This window comes from Gymnogyps californianus, unplaced genomic scaffold (assembly GCF_018139145.2).
Source record: "Gymnogyps californianus isolate 813 unplaced genomic scaffold, ASM1813914v2 HiC_scaffold_68, whole genome shotgun sequence".
Classification (NCBI taxonomy): domain Eukaryota; kingdom Metazoa; phylum Chordata; class Aves; order Accipitriformes; family Cathartidae; genus Gymnogyps; species Gymnogyps californianus.
Genome location: NW_026114461.1, coordinates 287,247 through 311,815, shown reverse-complemented (window position 1 = coordinate 311,815; position 24,569 = coordinate 287,247). Strand labels below are relative to the sequence as shown.

Sequence of the window (24,569 nt, the reverse complement as noted above, 5' to 3'; positions counted from 1 at the left end):
TGTACCCTCACCCCTCAGTGAATACGGCGGGTGCTGCTGGGGGGGAAGGGCCAGGCCGGCAAAGGCGGCCGTGCCCCGCTCACCTGCCGGCCTCGGCCCGGCTCCCTGCCTACAACCTGCTCAGGACTAGCCGCTTCACGAACAAAAGCCTTGGGCGAGATCTGTAACTGAGCGACATGCCGAGCATTTCCCTGACAGAATCGTTGCTATTTGTGCTGTTAGCCAGGCAACCCGTGGCCGAGGGGGAGAACCCGTGCCGGCCGCGGCCAGACTCCGGGGCCCGGCACTCACCGCCCACTGCCCGCTGCCCGATTTCAGCTGCCAGCTCCTTCCGAGACGCCTCCCGGCCGGCCAGCCAGGACCCCCAGGCCGTGCCAGGCAGTGAGACGAGACGAGACGTCGAAGCCCTCCGGACAAAGAGCCCTCACACCCCCCACCGCAGATGTTTTTCTCTCAGTTCTTCAGTACCTATCTCAACACCGCACTGCGAGCTCGCAGTGGAACCCTGGCTCCACCAGGGAGTGCTCCGAATCTCTGCGCGAAACGGAAGCAATAACACAAGAAAAATGCACACGACAGGGAAGATACGCGCAAGCGGCGGAGGAAACCGCCGCCACGATTCGACTCGCGCATGCGCGGCGGGGTTGTTTTTCACAAAGCTGTTCTTAAAGTGAGCTGGTAGCGTGCGGGTAGCTGTCTTTGTAAGGAGATTGCAGTGCTGGGTGGCTGTTGTCGCGGTTTTCTCAGTAATTCTGATGAAGCGTTTGTAGGGGACACGCTGATCTTGTTGGCAGGCTCTTTGCATGGCGGAGGCGTTGTTCAGTGTAAAGTGAAGATCGCATTTTGTATGAGACCTTGACTTTTTTTTTTCTTACAGTATATTTTTTATACACTTTGTTATAAAATATGGTGCTGGGGAAGGTGAAGAGTTTGACAATAAGCTTTGACTGTTTCAATGACAGCAATATCCCTGTCTATTCTAGCGGGGACACAGTCTCAGGAAGGGTCAGTTTAGAAGTTACTGGGGAAATTAGAGTAAAATCTCTTAAAATTCATGCGAGAGGGCATGCAAAAGTACGTTGGACTGAATCTAGAAATGCTGGATCCAACACTGCCTATACACAAAATTACACTGAAGAAGTAGAGTATTTTAACCATAAGGACGTTCTACTCGGGCATGAAAGAGGTAAGCTTTTCACTTATTCGTTCACTACATGCAGACGTCTTTCCAGAAAAAGACACATCTTTGCATCGTCTTGGTTTATCCCTTTTTAATATGCAGTCTTATAGAGTTCACTATTTCTAAAGATGAGGAAATGCCGGTTATGTTCTTAGGTTTTATTTTTAATTATTTGAACGTTTACTTAATATTAAAACTGTGTTGAGGTGCATTTTTAAAGTACCTGCAAACAGGACTTTCTTAAAATACCTGCCTTTTAACAGAGTCTTTTCATAAGGATTTGCATTTTTTAATACAGGTTTTTTTTTTTTTATATGCAATGTCGTTTTTTTCTTAGTGATATTAGCAGGATTTGTTTCTCTATGGGGAAAATAACTGTTAAATCAAAACCAGATATGCAATAAATTACTTTCTTGGTAGCATCCCATCGAATCATAAGTGTAATTATAACATAACACTCGACTTTTTGGCACATAATAGATACAGGTCTGACTTTCAGACCTGCATCTATGCGATGATTTTTAAGGTTGGTTCATTGTTGGCATATAAAAGATTCCCTGTGGCTTACTTTGACGTGCTATCACCACCCCACCTGTAATTTTCCATCTCTTCCTTTGTTCTAAACTAGTATACTTATAAATTACTTTCATTTCTTTTATTCAGCTCCTCTATGGGGGACCCAAATGTAAAAATCTGTCTGAAAGGCCAAATAAGAGGTCACGGTTGTGCGATCGGAGCATTGCTTCTGAGTTGGGGAGTTCTGGAACCTGCATTCAATGAAAACCTGGTCTGCTAAGCCCCTATAGAAACAGAAAGTGCCCTGCAAATTCCCTTATTTTGGGTATGGAAATGGAGTATTACATTGTGAGCAGGATTGTGGGTCTTAAGTTTGCTAATCTGTTGTTCACATAGTTACGCTGTGAAAGTATAAAGGACTCTAAGCTTGTTTTTTTTCTGAAGTTTCCACCCTTTGTTAGAAGCGGTTCAATCCTGTTTGGGACCGGTCCTGGGAAGAAGGGAGGGAGTACTCCTTCTCTCCGCAGATTGGTTGCACACGTCAGGTGGTGGCGATGACTTAATTCCTAGCACAAGAAAATGTTAAAACTGATTACATAATTTGGGTCGGGTGTTTTGGTGTGGTTTTTTGTTTGTTTGTTGGTGGTGTGTTTTTTTTTTTAAATATGCAGCATATTTACTGCAGAGATCCTCTGCAGTAAAATGCAATTTTTAAAGAAGTTCGACTACAGATTGTATTGAGCCTTTTATTAAGCACTTCTGAAGTAAATACTGTAGCAGAGTGGAGTTGCTATTGATTTTAATTATGTTACCGTGATGCAAGCAAGCACGGGTCACTCATGAGGCGGTTTTGTAGCTCAAATGTTCTTTATACTGCCGCCTTAGAAAGAATTCTCTCATGTGAAAGTTCGTTCACCTCTGGTTTGCAGATGACAGAAACGTGCAAACATGCATGAGTCGTTCATAGCAGGATATATGCTTACAAGTAGGAGGGCGACCCCATGCTTCTAACTGTCTGCTTAAGCAGCAGCAATGACTTTGCATGTGGACTGTAGATCCAAATGCTGACCCCGATAGTAGGTGCTTGCCTCTGGCTGGAAAGGGAACAAAAGGTGGTAGGGAAGGGACAGATCTGACACGTTCCGACACCAGAAGCGAGACAGGGTGCGCACCGCTGCATGTGTGGCACGTAGAAACTTAAGCAGTTGTCCCGGGACACCGCTGCCCCTCCCTCGGCTGCAGGGGCAGAACTGCGAACACTCGCCGCACGGAGTGGAGTTTAACTCAACACCTCGTACCCTAGCATAGTCCGGAAGGCCGCTCCCTGTCCCCGCCTTGTCATTGGCCTGCTGGGGTTTGTTAGCTTGTTGCTAAGGCGATGCCAGCCGCTGATTATAGGGGGCTGGGACGTGGGGGAAGAGCGAGGCTGAGGGAGCAGGTTCACTTGCCCGCACTCTGGGTGTGTGCTGGGGGCGGGGCGAACGGGCTCTGGCCACCCCGAGGTCAGCCCTGTGCGGGGTTGGGGGCGCTCCGGGCCCCGCTTCCCTGAGGAGTTAGCAGAGTATGCACGGTGGGGGAGGGCACTAGCTGTGAAGTGAGGAGTACAAGTTTACCTTGCTGGGAAACCGGGAGGTGGGGTGTTTCAATTCAGCAGTTACTGCTTTCTCCCTTGCTGCCTGCCTTCCTCCTCCCCCCTCCGTTATGGATCCGATCGCGGCCTTGGTAGGATGCTGGGGGTGCTGCACTGCTAAGGGTGCTGTCACCCTGGTCACTTTTTGTTGGGAACAGGGCCTGCCTGGCAATGGCGGCCTTGACAGCTCAGAGGGCACACTGCCTTTCTTGGGAAAGTCTATCTCTGGGGACAGACAGAAGCATTCAAGCTCCTGCTGCGCACATCCACTGGGCCACCAAGGGGCTGCAAGCAGGTGCAGCCATTGGGACACAAGGCCCTGCAGCCCCTCACATCCCTCACTCGGTTGTCTTTCCCCTCCCGTGCCCCTGGCCAGCACTATCCGTAATTGCCTTTCAGTAATGGTTAGCACGTGCTCCTGAAAGAAGTGCAGGATTGGGGTGTCACCTTGCACACAGCGCAGGGCAGGCTGGGGCAAGCCAGCAGCGTGGCCCTGTGGTATGAGGAGACCGGATGGTGAGGCATGGGTGGTGCCCCTCCCTCTCTCCTTACCTCTGTGGTAGTCAGGCTAGGCTGTGAGCGGAGTTGCTGAGCAAATGTGGTGGGGTGTAATGTATACTGTATGTATATGAGTGGCTGGCAGGGGATCTGCTCGCACCTGTTTAGGCCAGTCCTCTCCTGCTCCAGCCTAGTCTGTGATTGACAGCTCAGTACTTGTTTACCACAGTGGTGGTGCTGCTGCTCAGGCTCAATGGGACTGCTGATCTGGCAGGAAGGAAGTGAAGAAGGGATGAAAAAACTTATGTGCAAGGAAAAGATTATTATTTTTAATTTTTTTAAAAAACAAAGCCAAAACCTCCAAGTGTTTTTTAACAAAAAAAGCATTATACAAATTGGTTTGTTCTTTTGGTGTATTGAAGATTCTTATTTCATGATATTACGTGCTGAGGATGCATTTGTGTAAATAGCGTTCTAGTGTTTTTATATTTTTTGCATAGGTTTGTTTCAGCATTTCTGGTGCACTAAAGAAATTGGAGCATCAGCATTTTTGTAGGACAATGGGAACTAAAAAAAAAAAAATCTTAAAATGTACCAACATTCCTTCATGATGTTTCAGACTATTAACAATAGGTAGTGTCTTTTGCATAATCCCACTATATGTGTTTTTTATTACCCCAACCCTTTTGTATATGAGATGCTAAATTATTTTCTTTAAATAACTTTCTATTTTGATGGAATCGGCATTTTTCTGGTTTCATGGTGATTATATCAGAACAAACCACAAATTTGTTGGAGCATTTAAAGCAATACGAGGAATTATGACTACAAACCAAGGTCAGCTTTCTTGTTGAAATTAGGAAATGTTTGGGTCTCTGCTATCCAAGCAAAATCGAGCTAAACTTTGAATTTTTGATACATTAGCTCTAAACAACATTAATTGGACAGCTTGCCGCCTTTCGTGCCCCTGAATTTGTTTGGCACTTTCTAGGTGGTGCTTGTGCACTTTTTAAAAAAATCAATTTTTGGACACTTGCTAGGCAGGAGATAGAAGGAAGCTGAATTACTAAATTTAATCTATGAATGTAGCAGACTTAATACTAATATCACTTAAAATGAAATAGAGCTCTCTAATAGTATTAAGTTTTAACTAGAAATCATATTGGAAAACACAGTTTCCATTACAGATCTTTCAGGCAGACCTTGAAATGGCAGCAGTTACAACTGTGTCAGTACTCAGAATCAAGATCATAAATTAGAACAAGTTAACTTCTGCTTTTATGTCAGGTGAATCTTGGAATCTCACCTAACCTTAAAAATTCTGCAGCCATACATCTAGCAGTTAATACAAATGGACTGGAGAGACTTGTTTCTGGGACACTGTGTTCTTAGTATTGTAAAGAATGTATAAATCCCTCTTATTCTGGAAAAGAAACCTATATATTATGCTGTGTAAAATGTTCACAGGTGGAATAGCATATCGGGTTTTTCCCTCCTAGATGATGACAATTCTGAAGAAGGCCTTCACACCATTCATTCAGGAAGGCATGAATATGCATTCAGCTTTGAGCTTCCACAGATGTAAGTACTTACATGCAGTACACAGCTTGTGTGAGAGAAGGCTAAGATATATACCTGCTTAAGAAAAAACTTTTGTGGGTGGAGGGGAAACCTTTTCAATGGTAGTAGGAGTTGTGCTCAGACATGCAATAGAGGACATAATCTCATTAAACTGAAGAGGTTGCTTTTAAACTGGTTAAGAGTTTTTCACGAAACAGGAGCTCATTGTTGCCCAGTTGGTTACTCTCTCTCTTGACTGAGGTCTGTTGACTCATTGTGTCTTGTAGTATTTTACCCCTTCACAGGAGAAGGGAGGGGAATTTGTGTCATTTGAGTCCTGCAGAGTGGCTGAGGTATCTTCTAAATGAAACAAGATTTTACTGGAGCCATGCAGGCCGTCAGAACTAGTGATAACAGCTTAACTGTTTGGGCTCAGTCTGAAACAGATGTGGCAAGCTTAACCACATTTGGACAAAATAAGAGACTTTTTTTTTTTTCTTTTTTCTCTAGTTTAAATAGGATGTATGTACTCAGGCTGACCTTTATGCAAAAAGCCAGGATGGAAATAAACAAATGGATGGGTGGATGAAGCAAGAAACTTTCCCATACCTAATCCCGCTTGTCTCGGAAAGCAAAGGTGAAGCAAGAGTGATAGCAGAAGTCTTAAGATAAATTGCCACATGCACGCACACAAAAAAAGTTTGAGGTCTCTAATGTCTACATTGTGAGGGGAACACTTATACATAGAGGAGTTACCAACATGGAAATTAGCTAAAACACAAGTTGCAGGAAAATTAAATATAAAGGAACAGAGAGAGTCTGGAAATAGATGAAAGAAGGGAGGCAGGAGGAGCCTTTTACAGTAAAAAGCCAAGCGCTGAAGTCGTTAAAAAAAGTTGTCAGAATATTAGACTAATGCCTAATATTAAAGCTAATAAACCATCTGCTTATTAGAGGGGCTGGCTTCAGCAGAACCTGTAGATGTGTCCTGGCTTTGGCTGGGACAGAGTTAACTCTCTTCTTAGTAGCTGGTACAGTGCTGGGTTTTGGATTTAGTGTGAGAATGATGTTGATAACACTCCGATGTTTCAGTTGTTGCTAAGGAGCGCTTATCTTAAGCCAAGGACTTTCCAGTTTCCCGTGCTCTGCCAGCAAGCAGGTGTGCAAGGAGCTGGGAGGGAGCATGGCCAGGGCAGCTGACCCCAACTAGCCAAAGGGCTATTCCATGCCATGGAACCTCATGCCCAGTATATAAACTGGGGGGAGTTGGCTGGGAGGGGCAGATCACTGCTCGGGAACTAACTGGGCATCGGTCAGCAGGTGGTGAGCAATTGCCTTGTGCATCACTTGTTTTGTATAGTCTAATTCTTTTAGTATTATTATTGTCGTCATGTTATTATTATCATTATTTTTCCTTCCTTTCTGTCCTATTAAACTGTCTTTATCTCAACCCACGAGGTTTTTCTTTTTTCCGACTCTCTCCCCCATCCCACTGGGTGGGGGGAGTGAGCAAGTGGCTGCGTGGTGCTTAGCTGCCGGCTGGGGTTAAACCACGACAGTCCTTTTTGGCGCCCAACGTGAGGCTCGAACGGGTTGAGATAAAGACAAATCTGACTCGAATGTGTTAGAACAAATTTCTTAAACATTCATTATATTAGTTCAATAGTTGCTGGTCACAATGTTGATGTATTTGCTCTCAAAGTTGGCGTGCTTGTTCTTAAAGGTGCGTTATGTGATACCTTACTTGCAGTATATGCTCCCTGCTGTGCTGTTTATCACCCGTGGGAACTGGGCCAGAGTTATCATGGTGTTGTAATTTGTGACACTGGCTTATGATACAATAGAATTGCTGGTCGTGGGACTAATCTGGTATTTGTACTCAGCATTTCTGTCACCTCCGTACTTCGGGAGCCGTCTATCAGAAACTATTAATAATTACACCTTGTACCTTTTTTCATCGGAGAGCCAGTCCATGGGGGAGACACATTCCTTCACCTTCCCCTTCTCCTCCAGGCAAATTACAATAGCTCTTGAGAATTTTGAATATCCTTGGGATGTTCAAACCAGCATGTTCCTATTGTTATGTCTCCTGAATGTGTTCCAGGCCTTGTTTAAGGTTAAACAACTGTTTAAGAATACCTTTCGGAAATCTGCCCCGAGGCTGGATAGCCATGGGTGGCATGGCATGTGGGAGAACATGGGCAGGTATCTAGAGAACTTCTCACCTCCAATGGTTTGGAACTTCACTCCCGAACAACTACAGGACCCTGATGAAGTGATAGGCTATCTGAAAGGAAAATGCTGTGGCGATTCCAAAGAGGCACAACTTACTGTACTGTGCTGGGCCCTGGCCAGTATCTACCAAACACTGCTCGATACTGTGCAGCACCCTCAGGGGGAAGGGAGGGAAAACAGACCGAAAGGCACTGCGGCTGAACCAGAGAACCACCCTGTGCCGGTATCAGTTGCCTCTGTACAGAAGAAGAAATACACAAAAAAATCAGTTCGCTTAGTGAGGGATGAAGATGAACCAGGGCCATCACGAGAACAGGAGGAAGAGGCAGAACCAGAGGTAATCACCCGATCCCTATCCCTGAGTGAGCTGCGGGATATGCGAAAAGGCTTCAGCCGTCGTCCAGGCGAGCACATTCTCACCTGGCTGCTCCGCTGCTGGGACAATGGGGCTAGTAGCCTGGAATTAGAGGGTAGGGAAGCCAAGCAGCTGGGATCCCTTTCTAGGGAAGGGGGCATTGACAAGGCGATTGGAAAAGGGACACAAGCCCTCAGCCTCTGGAGGCGACTCCTGTCAAGCGTGAGGGAAAGGTACCCCTTCAAGGAAGATGTCATATGTCACCCAGGCAAGTGGACCACCATGGAAAGAGGTATCCAGTACCTGAGGGAATTAGCCGTGCTAGAGATGATTTATTATGACCCGGGCGGTGCACAATTACCCAGAGATCCAGACGAAGTCCACTGCACACGACCCATGTGGCGGAAGTTTGTACGGAGCGCGCCATCGTCGTATGCCAACCCATTGGCAGTACTGACCTGGAAAGACGAAGAGGCACTGATGGTGGATGAAATGGCTCGCCAACTCCGGCAATATGAAGGAAGTCTCTCTTCCTCCCTACGAGCCTGCGTCTCGGCTGTGGAAAAACTGTCCGAAAAGTCCAAAAAACTGATGGAACTGATCGAAAAGTCCTACTCCCCACCTGTACGGACCAGTATCGCAGCTATTAGGAGTGAGCGTTCCTCTGCTCAAGAGAGAGAATACAGAAGGTACACACCACGGGGTACCCTGTGGTTTTACCTGCGTGACCACGGAGAGGACATGAGGAAGTGGGATGGAAAACCTACGTTGACCCTAGATGCACGGGTATGTGAACTGAAAGGAAAAACACCCACAAAAGGGGATTCTTCCAGGAAAGATGCCACTCCAGTTTCCAGCGGGCAGTTCCCCAGACAGAGTAGAAGGGCTTCTGACCCTCTTGTAAAAATGACTTAGAAGTCCCTTCAAGCAGTGAGTAACGAACACTCTGACCAGGACTAGAGGGGCCCTGCCTCCAGCCAGGCGGAGGAAGGGGACAACCGGGTTTACTGGACTGTGTGGATCTGATGGCCTGGCACATCAGACCCACAGGAGTACAAGGCTCTAGTGGACACCGGTGCACAGTGTACTCTAATGCCATCAAGCTATAAAGGGGCAGAACCCATCTGTATTTCTGGGGTGACAGGGGGATCCCAACAGCTCACTGTATTGGAGGCTGAAGTGAGCCTAACTGGGAATGAGTGGCAGAAACACCCCATTGTGACTGGCCCAGAGGCCCCATGCATCCTTGGCATAGATTATCTCAGGAGAGGGCATTTCAAGGACCCAACGGGGTACCGGCGGGCCTTTGGTATAGCTGCCTTGGAGACAGAGGCAATTGAACAGTTGTCCACCTTGCCCGGTCTCTCGGAGGACCCTTCGGTTGTGGGGTTGCTGAGGGTCGAAGAACAACGGGTGCCAATCGCTACCACAGCGGTGCACCGGCGGCAATATCGCACCAGCCGAGACTCCCTGATTCCCATCCATACGCTGATTCGTCGACTGGAGAGCCAAGGGGTGATCAGCAGGACTCGCTCACCCTTTAACAGCCCCATTTGGCCAGTGCGAAAGTCTAATGGAGAGCGGAGACTAACAGTAGGCTATCGTGGCCTGAATGAAGTCACGCCACCGCTGAGTGCTGCTGTGCCAGACATGCTGGAACTTCAATATGAACTGGAGTCAAAGGCAGCCAAGTGGTACGCCACAAGTGATATCGCTAATGCATTTTTCTCAATCCCTTTGGCAGCAGAGTGCCGGCCACAGTTTGCTTTCGCTTGGAGGGGCGTCCAGTACACCTGGAATCGACCGCCCCAGGGGTGGAAACACAGCCCCACCATTTGCCATGGACTGATCCAGACTGCACTGGAACAGGGTGAAGCTCCGGAACACCTGCAGTACATTGATGACATCATCGTGTGGGGCAACACAGCAGAAGACGTTTTTGAGAAAGGGGAGAAAATAATCCAAATCCTTCTGAAAGCTGGTTTTGGCATGAAAGAAAGTGAGGTGAAAGGACCCTGTGGTGGGTGGACCCTGGCTGGATGCCAGGTGCCCACCAAAGCCACTCTATCACTCCCCCTCCTCAACTGGACAGGGGGAGAAAATAAAATGAAAGGCTCGTGGGTCGAGATAAGGGCAGTTTAATAAAGCAGAAGCAAAGGTCACGCGTGAGAGCAAAGGAAACCGAAAGATTTTATTCTCTGCTTCCCATCAGCAGGCGATGTTCGGCCACTTCCTGGGAAGCGGGGCTTCAGTATGTGTAGTGGTTGCTCTGGAAGACAAACGTAAATAAACGAATGCCCCCCACTTCCTCCTCCTCCTAGCTTCTGTACTGAGCAGACGTCATATGGTATGGAATACCCCTTTGGTCAGTTTGGGTCAGCTGTCCTGGCTCTGTCCCCTCCCAAGATCTTGCCCACCCCCAGCCTGCTGGTGAGGGGGCAATGTTGGAGAGAGAGCCTTGATGCTGTGGGAGCACTGCTCAGCAGTAGCCAAAACCCTGGTGTGTTATCCACACCGTTCTAGCTGCCAATGCAGAGCACAGCACTATGAGGGCTGCTGTGGGGAAAATTAACTCCATCTCAGCCAGACCCAATACAGACCCGCACAGGAGATCCAGTTTTTAGGAATAAAATGACAAGATGGACGTCGTCACATCCCAATGGATGTGATCAACAAAATAGCAGCTATGTCTCCACCGACTAGTAAACAGGAAACGCAAGCTTTCTTAGGGGTTGTGGGTTTTTGGAGAATGCACATTCCAAATTACAGTCTGATTGTAAGCCCTCTCTATCAAGTGACCCGGAAGAGGAACGATTTCAAATGGGGCCCTGAGCAACAACAAGCCTTTGAACAGATTAAACGGGAGACAGTTCATGCAGTAGCCCTTGGGCCGGTCCGGGCAGGACCAGATGAGAAAAATGTGCTCTACACCGCAGCCGGGGAGAATGGCCCTACCTGGAGTCTCTGGCAGAAAGCACCCGGGGAGACCCGAGGCCGACCCCTAGGGTTTTGGAGTCGGGGATATCGGGGATCTGAGGCCCGCTATACTCCAACTGAAAAGGAGATACTGGCAGCATATGAAGGAGTTCGAGCTGCCTCGGAAGCGGTTGGTACTGAAGCACAGCTCCTGTTAGCACCCCGACTGCCGGTGCTGGGCTGGGTGTTCAAAGGGAAGGTTCCCTTCTACACATCATGCAACTGATGCCACCTGGAGTAAGTGGGTTGCACTGATCACACAACGAAGTCGACCAGGAAACCCCAGGCGCCCGGGAATTTTGGAAGTGATCACGGACTGGCCAGAAGGCAAAGATGTTGGAATATCGCCAGAGGAGGAGGTGACGCGTGCTGAAGAGGCCCCACTGTATAATAAACTGCCAAAAAATGAGAGGCAATATGCCCTGTTCACTGATGGGTCCTGTCGCATTGTGGGAAAGCATCGGAGGTGGAAGGCGGCTGTATGGAGTCCTATAGGACAAGTTGCAGAAACTGCAGAAGGAGAAGGTGAATCGAGTCAGTTTGCAGAGGTGAAAGCCATCCAGCTGGCTTTAGACATTGCTGAACGAGAAAAATGGCCAATACTTTATCTCTCTACTGACTCATGGATGGTGGCAAATGCTCTGTGGGGGTGGTTGCAGCAATGGAAGAAGACCAACTGGCAACACAGAGGTAAATCCATCTGGGCTGCCCCATTGTGGCAAGGTATTGCTGCCGGGTGTCGTGGTTTAACCCCAGCCAGCAACTAAGCACCACGCAGCCGCTTCCCCCTTCCCCCTCCCAGTGGGGTGAGGAGGAGGAAAGAGGGGAAAAAAAAAAAGGTAAAACTTGTGGGTTGAGATAAGAACAGTTTAATAACTAAAGTAAAATATAATACTAACAATAGTAATAATGAAATACAATAATAATAATAGTAATGAAAAGGAATATAACAAAAAGGAGGGGGAGGAAGGGAAAAAAACCAAACAAACAACAACAAAAGAAAAAGAAAAACCACCAGTGATGCACAATGCAATTGCTCACCACCCGCTGACCGATGCCCAGTTAGCTCCCGAGCCACGATCCGCCCTCCCAGTTAACTCTCCCCAGTTTATATACTGGGCATGATGTCATATGGTATGGAATAGCTCTTTGGCCAGTTTGGGTCAGCTGTCTTGATGGTGTCCCCTCCCAGCTTCTTGTGCCCCTCCAGCCTTCTTGCTGGCTGGGCAGGAGAAGCTGAGAAATCCTTGACTTAGTATAAACACTACTTAGCAACAACTGAAAACATCAGTGTGTTATCAACATTCTTTTCCTACTAAACCCAAAACCCAGCACTATACCAGCTACTAGGAAGAAAATTAACTCTGTCCTACCCGAAACCAGGACACCCGGCTAGAGAACCTGGTTGTGAAAGTACGTCATGTAGATGCCCACGTACCCAAGAGTCGGGCCACTGAAGAACATCAAAACAACCAGCAGGTAGACAAGGCTGCTAGGATTGAAGTAGCTCAGGTAGATCTGGACTGGCAGCATAAAGGTGAATTATTTCTGGCTCGGTGGGCCCATGACACCTCAGGCCATCAGGGAAGAGATGCAACATATAGATGGGCTCGTGATCGAGGGGTGGACCTGACCATGGACACTATCGCACAGGTTATCCATGAATGTGAAACATGCGCTGCAATTAAGCAAGCCAAGCGGTTAAAGCCTCTTTGGTATGGGGGACGATGGCTGAAATACAAGTATGGGGAGGCCTGGCAGATTGACTACATCACACTCCCACAAACCCGCCAAGGCAAGCGTTATGTGCTTACAATGGTGGAAGCAACCACCGGCTGGCTGGAAACATATCCCGTGCCCCATGCCACCACCTGGAACGCTATCCTGGGCCTTGAGAAGCAAGTCTTATGGCGACACGGCACCCCAGAAAGGATTGAGTCAGACAAGGGGACTCATTTCCGGAACAATCTCATAGACGCCTGGGCCAAAGAGCACGGCACTGAGTGGGTGTATCACATCCCCTGTCATGCACCAGCCTCCGGGAAAATCGAGCGATACCATGGACTGTTAAAGACTACATTGAGAGCAATGGGTGGTGGGACCTTCAGACATTGGGACACACATCTAGCAAAGGCCACCTGGTTAGTCAACACTAGAGGATCTGCCAATCGAGCTGGCCCCGCCCAATCAGAACTTTTACGTACTGTAGAAGGGGATAAAGTCCCTGTGGTGCACATAAAAAATATGCTAGGGAAGACAGTCTGGGTTACTCCTGCCTCAGGCAAAGGCAAGCCCATTTGTGGGATCGCTTTTGCTCAAGGACCTGGGTGCGCTTGGTGGGTGATGCGGAAGGATGGGGAAGTCCGATGTGTGCCTCAAGGGGATTTGGTTTTAGGTGAGAACAGCCAATAGATTAAATGGTATGATGTTAATTGCTATATAACCCTGCCACCGTGTGTCGTCACTGCTATAGTTGTTAAATGCTATATCAACGGTATTACAGTAAGAATCACCCAAATTAATGAAGAATGAACTTTGATAAAACCTTAGCTACGTGCAGTAGTGATGGAACCAGGACTGACTGCAGCATGCAACAATCCAACACCACGCACCATCCTCCTGCTGCGCCCAATGTCATCCGCCCGCTGCACCGCACCGAAGCCCGATCCTGCTCTGCCGACTGAGCGGACTTTGCACCATCCCTCCTGCCCAGACAGACTGTTATGACAGATGGAGCCCAAAGTCATGGACTGAATGAACTCAATGAACATCTTAAAGGGACGTTTAAATGGACATTTTAAAGGCCTGTAGATTAAGGCATTGATATCTGTGTGTATATGTATCCAAAGGCAGGAAAAGTGGTGGTGATTAATTGAAAATGCATTGGAAAGTGTGGGATCTGGACATGACGGAAATGGTATAGAATAAGGGGTGGATACTGTCCTGGTTTTGGCTGGGATAGAGTTAATTTTCTTCCTAGTAGCTGGTATAGTGCTGTGTTTTGGATTTAGTAGGAAAATAACGTTGATAACACACTGATGTTTTTAGTTGTTGCTAAGTAGTGTTTATCCTAAGTCAAGGATTTTTCAGCTTCTCATGGCCAGCCAGCGAGAAGGCTGGAGGGGCACAAGAAGCTGGGAGGGGACACCGCCAGGACAGCTGACCCAAACTGGCCAAAGAGATATTCCACTGGGTGGGGGGAGTGAGCAAGCAGCTGTGTGGTGCTTAGTTGTCGGCTGGGGTGAAACCACGACAAGATGATAAATGCTTTTACGGATCAGTTTCAGTGAATAGCACAGGGCTTTACAGTAGATATTATTGGAACACTGAAGAAGACCCATATGTATGGAGACTTTTAGAAGTCAGTTTAAGGTTCAGATGAAAATCTCATCTATAAGAAGTGATAAGGATGATACCAATATTCCCTTGAGTTGGAAGGGATGTTCAAATATGAAAGAACAAAACAGTATATGTGAATATGGAATATTATGTTTAAGATTAAATAGATGACCAGTACAATAGCACAAGCATTGATTAAAACACTAAAGTTCTTTTCAAGTGACTTGAAGGAATAACTATGATGCCATCTTTGATAATACTGAAAAAATGAAGGCTGGTAAGAAAAGGGCTGAAGGACACTAGTTTGACACTGCCTCCTTACTGTTTCTTGCTATTTTGTATCCATAGAATACTTCTAAAATTTATTTAAAACAAAACCAATGTGGTGGGTTGACCTTGGCTGGCTGCCAGCTCTCCATGCAGTTGCTCTCTCACTCCCCCTCATCAACAGGACAGGGAGAGAAAATAAGATGGACAAGCTTGTGGGTTGAGATAAAGGCAGTTTAATAAGAAAAACAAAAGCTGTACACGGAAGCAAAGCAAAAATAAGAATTCATTCACTACTTCCCATCAGCAGGCAGATGTCCAGCCACTTCCTGGAAAGCAGGGCCTCAGTATGTGTAGTGGTTGCTTGAGAAGACAAACACCCTAACCATGAATGTCTGTGTCAGCCCTGTCTGTCCCGTCCGCCGCCCCCCCCCCTTCAGCTTTTATTGCTGAGCGTGACATCATATGGTATGGAATATCCCTTTGGTCAGTTTGGGTCAGCTGTCCCGGCTGCGTCCCCTCCCAACCTCTTGCCCACACCCAGCCTATTGGCCTTTGGGAATGGGGTGTTGGAGAGAGAGCCTTGATGCTGTGCAAGCACTGCTCAGCAATAGCTAAAATATTGGTGTGTTATCAACGCTGTTCTAGCCATAAATGCAAAGTACAGCACTATATGGGCTGTTATGAGGAAAGTTAACTCCATCCCAGCCAGACCCAGTACAACCAAATACAAAGCAATAGTGAAAAAAACAAGACACTGACCAGCCTTACTGATTTTGCCTTAAAGGATACTGGGGCAGGATGAAACATTGAAGACTGATTAGAAAATCCTTTCATTTGCATTATTAAGGCAAAAAAAAAAGGTAAACATTTCAGATGTGCAAATAGAGATGTCAAACCTGTAGCAGAAAGAATCATTCTAGTAAAGTACTAGCACAGCTAGTATTATTCCCTATAGAAGTTAGGGAGGGAAGCTTTGCCCATAACTTATCTTTTATTATGATGCATTTCAAATGTAGTGCAATATAAAAATTCTTCCTTTGAGATTAAAGGCAAAAAATGTTAGGAAAAGACAAGTTACAGTTAACTGGACATGACTGGAATAGAAAAATCTTATGTCCTTCATCTTATGATGTTGGCGGGGGGGGAAGGAGGAAGGAGAGGAGGAAAAAAGGGTAATGCTGCAAGGTTTGGAGTCCCTTTCCACATCTTTTTTTTCCCTCCAACTCCCCAAAAGGACTTCCTTTGTCTTTCAGCGTTCAGAGCAGAATAGTCTTTATCTTTTTTTATATATATAAACGTTTTAAGATGGCCTCATCAGGGTAAAGGAAAATTAGAAGATGCTTAAAATAGCCTCTCTCTATTCAGAACTCTAAATTGAAATATTTAACTACTGTACTTAAGGCAAATCAAACTACAAAAGCACTCAGTTATAGCTAAAATAAACCACTGAGATACCAGCCGAGTAAATAATACACAATTATTTACAGAATACAATGTCCAAAACAATAATTGGATGGTACTAATGCTAATTTTATTTGGTGGTCTTACTTTGACCTTAGAAGGGCATGCTTTATTCTACACTTGAAAATGGCCTCTTAAGTCTAAAGGAAATGTGTACTCTTCTGGCATTTTCTAGCACAATTCTTTAATTGATTCTTAAAACTTCTACAAAACTACTGTTGGATGAATTGGAGATGATATTTTCTCCCAACTTTAATCTTAGATTTTTCTGAGATATGGAAACTTTGCAAATAAGTTATGCTTATTACGATGCACTAAAAATACAGTTCTACATACCTAATTCCTAATCTGATCAATTGTATCGTTATTGGAAAGAGAGAAAAATTTTACTCAACTTTGACCTTTGTCCTGCACAGACCACTTGCTACCTCATTCGAAGGCAGACATGGCAGTGTGCGCTATTGGGTGAAAGCTGAATTGCATAGGCCTTGGCTTCTACCAGTAAAATTAAAGAAGGAATTTACAGTCTTTGAACATATAGATATCAACACTCCTTCATTACTGGTAAGAACTGATGGAATTACTCATTCGTTTTCTGGCATAAAAATAATGAAGTATAATAACTGAAACAACATCAACGTGTAATTTTGCCTAATATTTATTTGCTAGTTTAACTACAGCTCTTCTTTTAAGTATTATATCAGTTTAGCAACTCTTTAACTGCTGGTATTTTGAAGGCTAAGTTATCCTGTACTTGGAGTTGCTTAATTTTTACGATACATGAAATGCATTTGTCAATCTAAATTGATACTACTAAATTGTAGAATCTCATTAAGGAAGAAAATTTGGTGAACTGTTCCTCTTCAATTATAAATAAAGAATAATCTATGGAAGGAACAGTGCAACTCAATATTTTAGTGAGGGGCTGCTAACTTAAAAATGCAAAGTAAAAAATTTACTGCAGTGCATAATTGATAATTTCCATATGGATAGTTTTCTACTGATGCGGAGAAATTATCACAATTCTGTATAATCTTTTCCTGAAATTTCATTTTATTAAAATAACTTTAATATCACAACTGCTTTCAATGGGGATTTGATTTCAGTCTGGCCTAAAAATCCTTTATTTTATCCCTTCCTCAAATTTTAATCTAGAGGAAAAAAAATTTAGAAGTCCATTGAAATAGGTTTCTTGTGTGTATGGGTGAAAAATCAGGCTTGCAAAGGGACCTTGCACAAACTCCATTAAAATCAAAGATCTCTCATTTGACTTTAATGGGCTTTGGATCGAGCCCTAAATCCTGATGTTGTGTAAAATAAGTCTTTTTAACATAGATGAAACAGGATCATTCAGAAACCAAGGAAATATCAGGAGTCAAGATTATAGTAGTTTAGCTTAGTTATTTTGTTTCTGAAATACAGCTTAATGGAAAGTGTGAAGATGTTCTAATTTACTGTTAGTTAAATGAAAAGCTCTGCAACAGTATGTTGGGATGTGTAGGCTATGAAGCCTTTTGTTTTAAGCTATACAGTATTTATTTTTAGCATTAAAAACTGTTTTAAGTATGGCTGTAGTACGGAGGATGGCAGAAAAAGCAATACTAATACAGCAATGGAATTAGGACAAACGTTGTATCTGTATAATGCTGTTTAAATTGATTGAGACTTTTCCTATGAAAGTAGCTTTGTTTATCAAAATATGTAATAATAAGCGCATTATGAAAACGATTATTTTCCTGTGTTGATTTAAATACCTGAAGAGATTCATGGAGCTCCTAATTTAATGGACAATATTTTTCTCTTCTTGCAGTCACCCCAAGCAGGCACAAAAGAAAAGACTCTATGTTGTTGGCTTTGTACCTCAGGCCCAATATCCTTAAGTGCCAAAATTGAAAGAAAGGGCTACACCCCAGGTATGTAATAGAAGTAATTATAGGATATGTTTTTCCTTCCCTTTTAAAGCTAGAATTTGTACTTACTGTTTTTATATAAATGAAACATTAAGGATATTTTTACCATCTCAGTCTGCATTTAGCAATCTTCTCAGTATACTCTGTTAATTAAGATAGCACTACATGTATCTCTAGATTGTTAAAGGACCTCATCTATTAGACTGGTATGTTTTGGGGGGTTTTTTGTGTTTGGTTTTTTTTTTTCCTTTTAGAACAGCTCATGGGGATCTTGCTTCTATAAGCATCAGTGGATGTTTTTCTAGGTAGAGCAGTGATAGCAGCATCTGGTGCGTTATAACAGTATACAGAATGTGACAGTTTGCTTAAGCTGCCTTGTAAATGTAAAGAGAACTTGAAATTCTGGGGTTTTTTGTTTCAGGTGAATCAATTCAGATCTTTGCTGAGATTGAGAATTGCTCTTCCCGTATGGTGGTGCCAAAGGCAACCATTTACCAAACACAGGCATTCTATGCCAAAGGGAAAATGAAGGAAGTCAAACAGCTTGTTGCCAACCTCCGTGGGGAATCCTTGTCATCTGGCAAAACAGAAACCTGGAATGGCAAACAGTTGAAAATTCCACCTGTTTCCCCTTCAATCCTTGACTGTAGTATAATCCGTGTGGAGTATTCACTGATGGTATGTTGGGCAGTCTGTTTCACTCTCGAGAACGAGTAGCTTCCAACATTCCATACAAATTCCTAGCACAGCATTTTGTGATAATTATTTATGAAAGAAATACATGTTCTGGTATTAGTGTCCTGACAGGAGATCTGGTAAGTAAATTTAGTTTAAATCATGCAAGTTCTTAAAACAGTTGTGTGTCAACTAAGCAAGCATTTAATGAGTAGACTGCATTTCCATGTGAGGGCTCATGTTAAGACTCTTCTTTTAACTTGAATAGCTCATGTCCCCATAGGGGCAATAGCTCATGTCCCCATAGGGGCATGGGCCCTAAAAGAGACTATTAGAAACAAGCTCCTCATGGAAACTTCCATAGAAAGACAACTTAGACTAATACTTATGAAGTGCTGATAAAACCCCACATTTTAATCATACACTTGTTTCATTTTTCTTCAGGTATATGTTGATATTCCAGGAGCCATGGATTTATTCCTTAATTTACCACTGGTCATTGGTACCATTCCTCTACATCCATTTGGTAGTAGAACATCAAGTGTGAGCAGCCAGGGTAGCATGAACATGAATTGGCTTAGTCTGACACTGCCTGAAAGACCAGAAGGTAACTTGACAATACAAATCCCAATCAATTTGCTATTCTGTTTTGATTTTTGTCTGCTTTATTCATTGCAGTCTTGCTAACAGAGTCAAATTACATCCTTTCATAATAAAGCCCACAGGAAATCTGTTGTGGATGTTTTCTTGCCACCTGCTTGTCCCATGTAGAAGAACAGTTTCTTCCCTCCCTGCCTTTCTTTCTCTAGGACAGGCAGTGAAATCCAGCTGCCTTGGAAGTTGGCAGAAATGAAAGCACAGGATACCATTGTATCTGTGCACAACTTCATTGCTTCCACCTCCAGTATCCCAATCGCATCCTTGGTTATAAGGCATTGCAACCCGTAATAGCAGTTTCTGGGGTCTCTCACCAGCCTTAGTAGCCAAGGCTTTGTGAAAAGATAATATTCTTTTCTATGGGAAATCTCTTATGGCCAAAGAAAGAATTACGTATTTCCTTCCTTCTGTTTTCACGTATCTAATATCCTGGGGTTTTTTAAGTACAAATCCCAGACCTGGAGACTTCTGGAGTCCAGAGGACTGCAATGTTCTGTCATTCCTACCTGTACAGAAATAAATTATCTTTGGTATGCTTTAAATTTTAAGGGGATAATTAAGCCACAATAAACAGTGGTCAGTCTGTTTTTGAACATAAGCTTAATATTAATAAAATGAAATAGTCTAGTCTCCCTTTTTTGTTTAACAATTTTTTAAGAAGTCACCTACCTGCTGGTGAATCTTACAGTGATTGAAGTTTAATATTTATCATGTTATATATTTTGACATGCATAAGAACTTGTTTGAACTGTATGTACCTTCTCCCTTCAGCACCTCCTAGCTATGCAGAAGTGGTCACAGAGGAAAACAGACAGTCCAGCCTTGCACCTATAGGTGCTTTTGATGATTTTGAGAGAGCACTTCAAGGACCATTATTTGCATACATCCAGGAGTTCCGTTTTCTGCCTCCACCCCTATATTCAGAAGTAGGTATATCTGTCAGAATATGATGATTCATGTATTGTTTGTGTCTGATTCTTTTTGTCTTGTGGAATAAGTTTAGGAAGCTGTTTCTCCTTCCTAAAATTAGGAGAAACCATTAAAATGATGAACATGGAATAAGTTGGTTTTGGGGAGGATTTTTGTTTGTAAGATGCAGATGAATTGCATCAAGAGTTTTCCATGCCCGTTTTACAGCATGGGTTACCCTTTTTTATTTTTATTTTTAACATGAACTCTGCAACCTTAAATTTAAAAGGTGCTCTGTGAGGTGCCTTGGCTTCTCTATCATACTATTTCCTGGAGCTGTAGACCTGGAAGGTAATTTTCCTTGGCAGCACTCTTCCCTAGTCTAATACTTTCTGGAAATTTTCAAAGTGTTGTTTACCATTTTAGCAACATCATTTTTTTTTTTTAATTTGTGTATTAAAAATAAAAAAAATAAGGTTTCAACTCTTTCACCTCTACTGCTTCCTAACATTTTATAGCAACCACTAAACTGTTTTGCCTGCATGTGTGTTTAAGTTCTGTGGATGTAGGGCTTTCAGAAGCTTCATGTAGAAAAGTGATATACTGGTATTCATGTCTGACTTAAGTTTTCTGAAGTACACAGTTCTTCAACACTTTTGGCCTTTACAGAACTAAAAATGCAGCCACTGAATAACCATGAATGAGATGCAAATTTCAAAGCTTTTCATGTTTATGTTTTTCAAGAAAAAGCAGTGATATAGGACAAAAGAGAAAAATGTGTCCTCTGGCCAAATTTTGCCTGAATTCACCCACTTTAGGTAAATAGCATTATGTAGCACGATTTCCTGCCCCCCCCCGCCTTGAAACACTACTGTGCTAATGAGTGGGCAGAGGGGCATTTTTTGTGTGCTAGACACTTTCCTGAGAGCTCTGCTATAGCTTAACTCTAGAGCACAACTCCTGAGTCCTTTTCATTTTAGGTACTTTAAGATTTAGAAAGAAGCTTTTTTTTTTTTTTTTTTAAAAACAAAAAAAGGCTATATGAAGTTAACTGATGCAATGTTGTCTAAAAGATGCACTGTTCACTTAAACTATTCTTACCATCCAGTTTTTGAGACCCAAGTTAGCAGGCTGTACCCCTCCTTTCTCCTATAGAAAGGAAGAAGAGGTAAGGTTTAGAACACATGAACTTTTTGAAACATCCCATAGGATATTTGAGGATTAACTACTTTAAAAAGTAGAATGATTTTTTTATTAATAACTTTCTGCCTTTTCAAGCAAAATTTCTCTGCTTCTCTCAAATCAATTAAATATTTATTAAATTACATTTCTAGTGATATGTCAAGTCATCTTTTTTGTATATATCAGATAATTCAAGACTTCTGTGCTAGTAAAGCAGAAATTTTTAGTTTTATATTAGTTATTCATGCTTATCCTTAAATTACCATCAACCTGTAGTTTAAAGTCTTCCACTGTATCTAATATTAATATTTCTATTAATTTTTATTCAAAGTTTTGTCTGACTAGAAGTTTTTCAATTATTTCAATAACCTTTGGACTGGGAATGCTATATATCATTATAATTGTCTTAAACTTGTGAATTTTGATTTTTATTTCTAGCAGTTGATTCTAAAATGCACCGGGTTGTTATGGCTTTTTTTTGTTTCATTTTGGTTTTTGGTTTGTTTGGTTTTTGGGTTTTTTTGGTTTTTCTTTTGGTTAGATTGATCCAAACCCAGATCAGCCCACAGATGAGAGACCATCTTGCCCCTCTCGTTGAAGGAATCCATAAAAAGCTGACTTGACTTGGGTTTTGAATCACACCTGCTGTGTTGAAGATCAAGGTGTCATAGTGGAGACTTGATTTTAAAGGAAATGGTGTTGCTCTTGCCTGTACGGTGAATAAATGAAAACAACCTGTGATCATGCTTTGACACCTACAGCACATCATAGGACTGCTCCACATGCTTGAAAACCTGAGGCCCCCTCCCTTAAATAGTGGCACATACTAGGAGCAGCCTTACTAGCATACAGTCACGTGTTTCCAAACACTCAAACCACGTTGTAAGAGAGAAATGGCTGCTTCTTATGATTTGAAAATTTGCACATGCTTATTGCTTATGTTATGCAGTTCAGTGTCACTACAGCTTTTTCTCATTTATGATGGACTGTTGTTACACCCCCCCTTAATTGTTTGTGATCTGCACAACAAGGAACAAAAGAAAGCTTTGACAAAAAAAAAAAAGCGATGAAGACTGACAAATGCACTGACTCTTTTTTAAATTTAATGTAGCCTGGACTTTACCTGCATATGCACATGCTCAGAATTGTCCTAGTAGGCTGATCATGTATCACCTCTTCAGCTTGGATCCTATTGTGGATTTATTTACAAACATCACATGCCTTCAAGCCAATCCTTCTTACTGTATGTTTTGCAGCCAACTGTAGTAGACAAGCAACAGATATGTGGGGGTGGGGGAAGAGATAACAGAAGGAAACTAAAAAGAGACTTTGTCAAGATTGTGTACCTTCTTGATTTCTTTTAAGAATTTGTTGCCTTTCTGCTATTATTGCAAAGCAACGTTTTGTTACAGACTGCTTAAAGATCGCTTAATCTCAGGTGAACTCATCACTTGCCAAACTATTAGAATGCTATTTGTTTTGTTATGTTGCACTGTTGAGTTATTTCTTTTGTTTTGTGTTCGTGTTTTGGTTTTGTTCTTTGAGGGGGATTTTGAATAGGGACATGCACAAAACTTACAAAGTGAAAGCAGCACCAGCAGACACCAGCAAAGTGTGAAAAGAACTTTAAAAGGGGATAGTCAGATGCTGTCCAGGGTTCACAGGCAGAGAGATATCTCAACTAGTAGGGATGGGAAGGAGAAGGTTTGTTTGTTGGTTTGTGTTTGTTTTTTTCAAATAATATGTAGTTACCTAATCACCAAAAATTATATATAAAATGAGTCTCCAGTAGAAAGTATATTTCAGACTGCAAGAAAAGTTTGAACTATGGCAACTAAGCAACAACTCAGTTTGTGCACTTTGTATTATCTTCAGGGTTTATGATACTGTATCATAGAATACCAGGTTGGAAGGGACCTCAAGGATCATCTGGTCCAACCTTTCTTGGCAAAAGCATGGTCTAGACAAGGTGGCCCAGCACCCTGTCCAGCCGAATCTTAAAAGTGTCTAATGCTGGGGAATCCACCACTTCCCTGGGGAGATTATTCCAATGGCGGATTGTTCTCATTGTGAAAAATTGTCAGCCTTTCCTTGTATGGCAGGCTTCCCAGTCCTTTGATCATCTTTGTGGCCCTTCTCTGGATTCTCTCTGGCCTGTCCATATCTTTTTTGCATAGCAGGGACCAAAACTGAACACAGTATTCCAGATGTGGCCTGACAAGCACTGAGTAGAGTGGGATAATAACTTCTTTATCTCTGCTGGTGATGCCCTTGTTGATGCAACCCAGCATCCTGTTGGCTTATTTTGCTGCAGCAGCACACTGTTCACTCATATTGAGCTGCTTGTCCACCAGGACCCCCAGGTCCCTTTCCACAGAGCTGCTCCCCAGCCAGGTAGATCCCAGCCTGTGCTGCACTCCTGGATTATGTTTTCCCAGGTGCAAGACCTTACATTTGTCCTTGTTGAACTTCATAAGGTTCTTGTTAGCCCACTCTTCCAGCCTATCCAGGTCTTGCAGGGTGGCTCTCCCTTCCGAAGTGTCCACTTCCCCACTCAGTTTAGTATCATTGGCAAACTTCATCAGGGTACACTTGATCCCATCATTCAGATCACTTATGAAGATATTAAACAGCGTTGGGCCCAATATCAATCCCTGGGGGACCCCACTTACAACATGTTGCCAGTTTGAAAAGGAGCTATTTACCACCACCCTCTGGGTGCGGCCTGTCAGCCAGTTCCCCACCCACTGCACAGACCACTTGTCTAGACCGTAAGGCATCAGTTTCTCTAGGAGGAGGCTGTGGGAAACTGTATCGAAAGCCTTGGAGAAATCTGGGTAGACAATGTCCACTGCTCGCCCCACGTCAACCAACCAGGTTAGTCATAGAAGGCGATCAGGTTTGTCAAGCACGATTTGCCCTTGGTGAATCCGTGCTGGCTTTTCCCAATCACATGCTTCATTTGACTTGTGATAGCCCCAGGAGGATTCGTTCCATAACTTTCCCAGGGACTGAAGTAAGACTGATGGGCCTATAATTCCCTGGATCCTCCTTTAAGCCCTTCTTGTAGATGGGGGTGACATTAGCCTTCTTCCAGTCTTCTGGACATCCCCTGATCTCCATGACTTCTCAAAGAGTATGGAGAGCGGCCTTGCAACGACATCACCCAGCTCTCTTAACGCCCTTGGGTGGATATTGTCAGGGCCCATCGATTTG

The 24,569-nt window shown here is 43.7% G+C and overlaps 1 protein-coding gene across 1 annotated transcript; it reads left to right on the top strand.

Annotated features, from left to right (window-relative positions):
- Positions 1-906: 906 nt before the first annotated feature.
- LOC127029092 (arrestin domain-containing protein 3-like) lies at positions 907-23,579 on the top strand. Its single transcript, XM_050914732.1, has 8 exons — positions 907-1,186; positions 5,324-5,405; positions 16,437-16,584; positions 17,831-17,933; positions 18,352-18,608; positions 19,050-19,212; positions 20,034-20,188; positions 21,895-23,579. Exons 1-8 carry the CDS (start codon positions 907-909, stop codon positions 21,949-21,951), a joined length of 1,245 nt encoding a protein of 414 aa, XP_050770689.1. The 3' UTR covers positions 21,952-23,579.
- Positions 23,580-24,569: the final 990 nt, after the last annotated feature.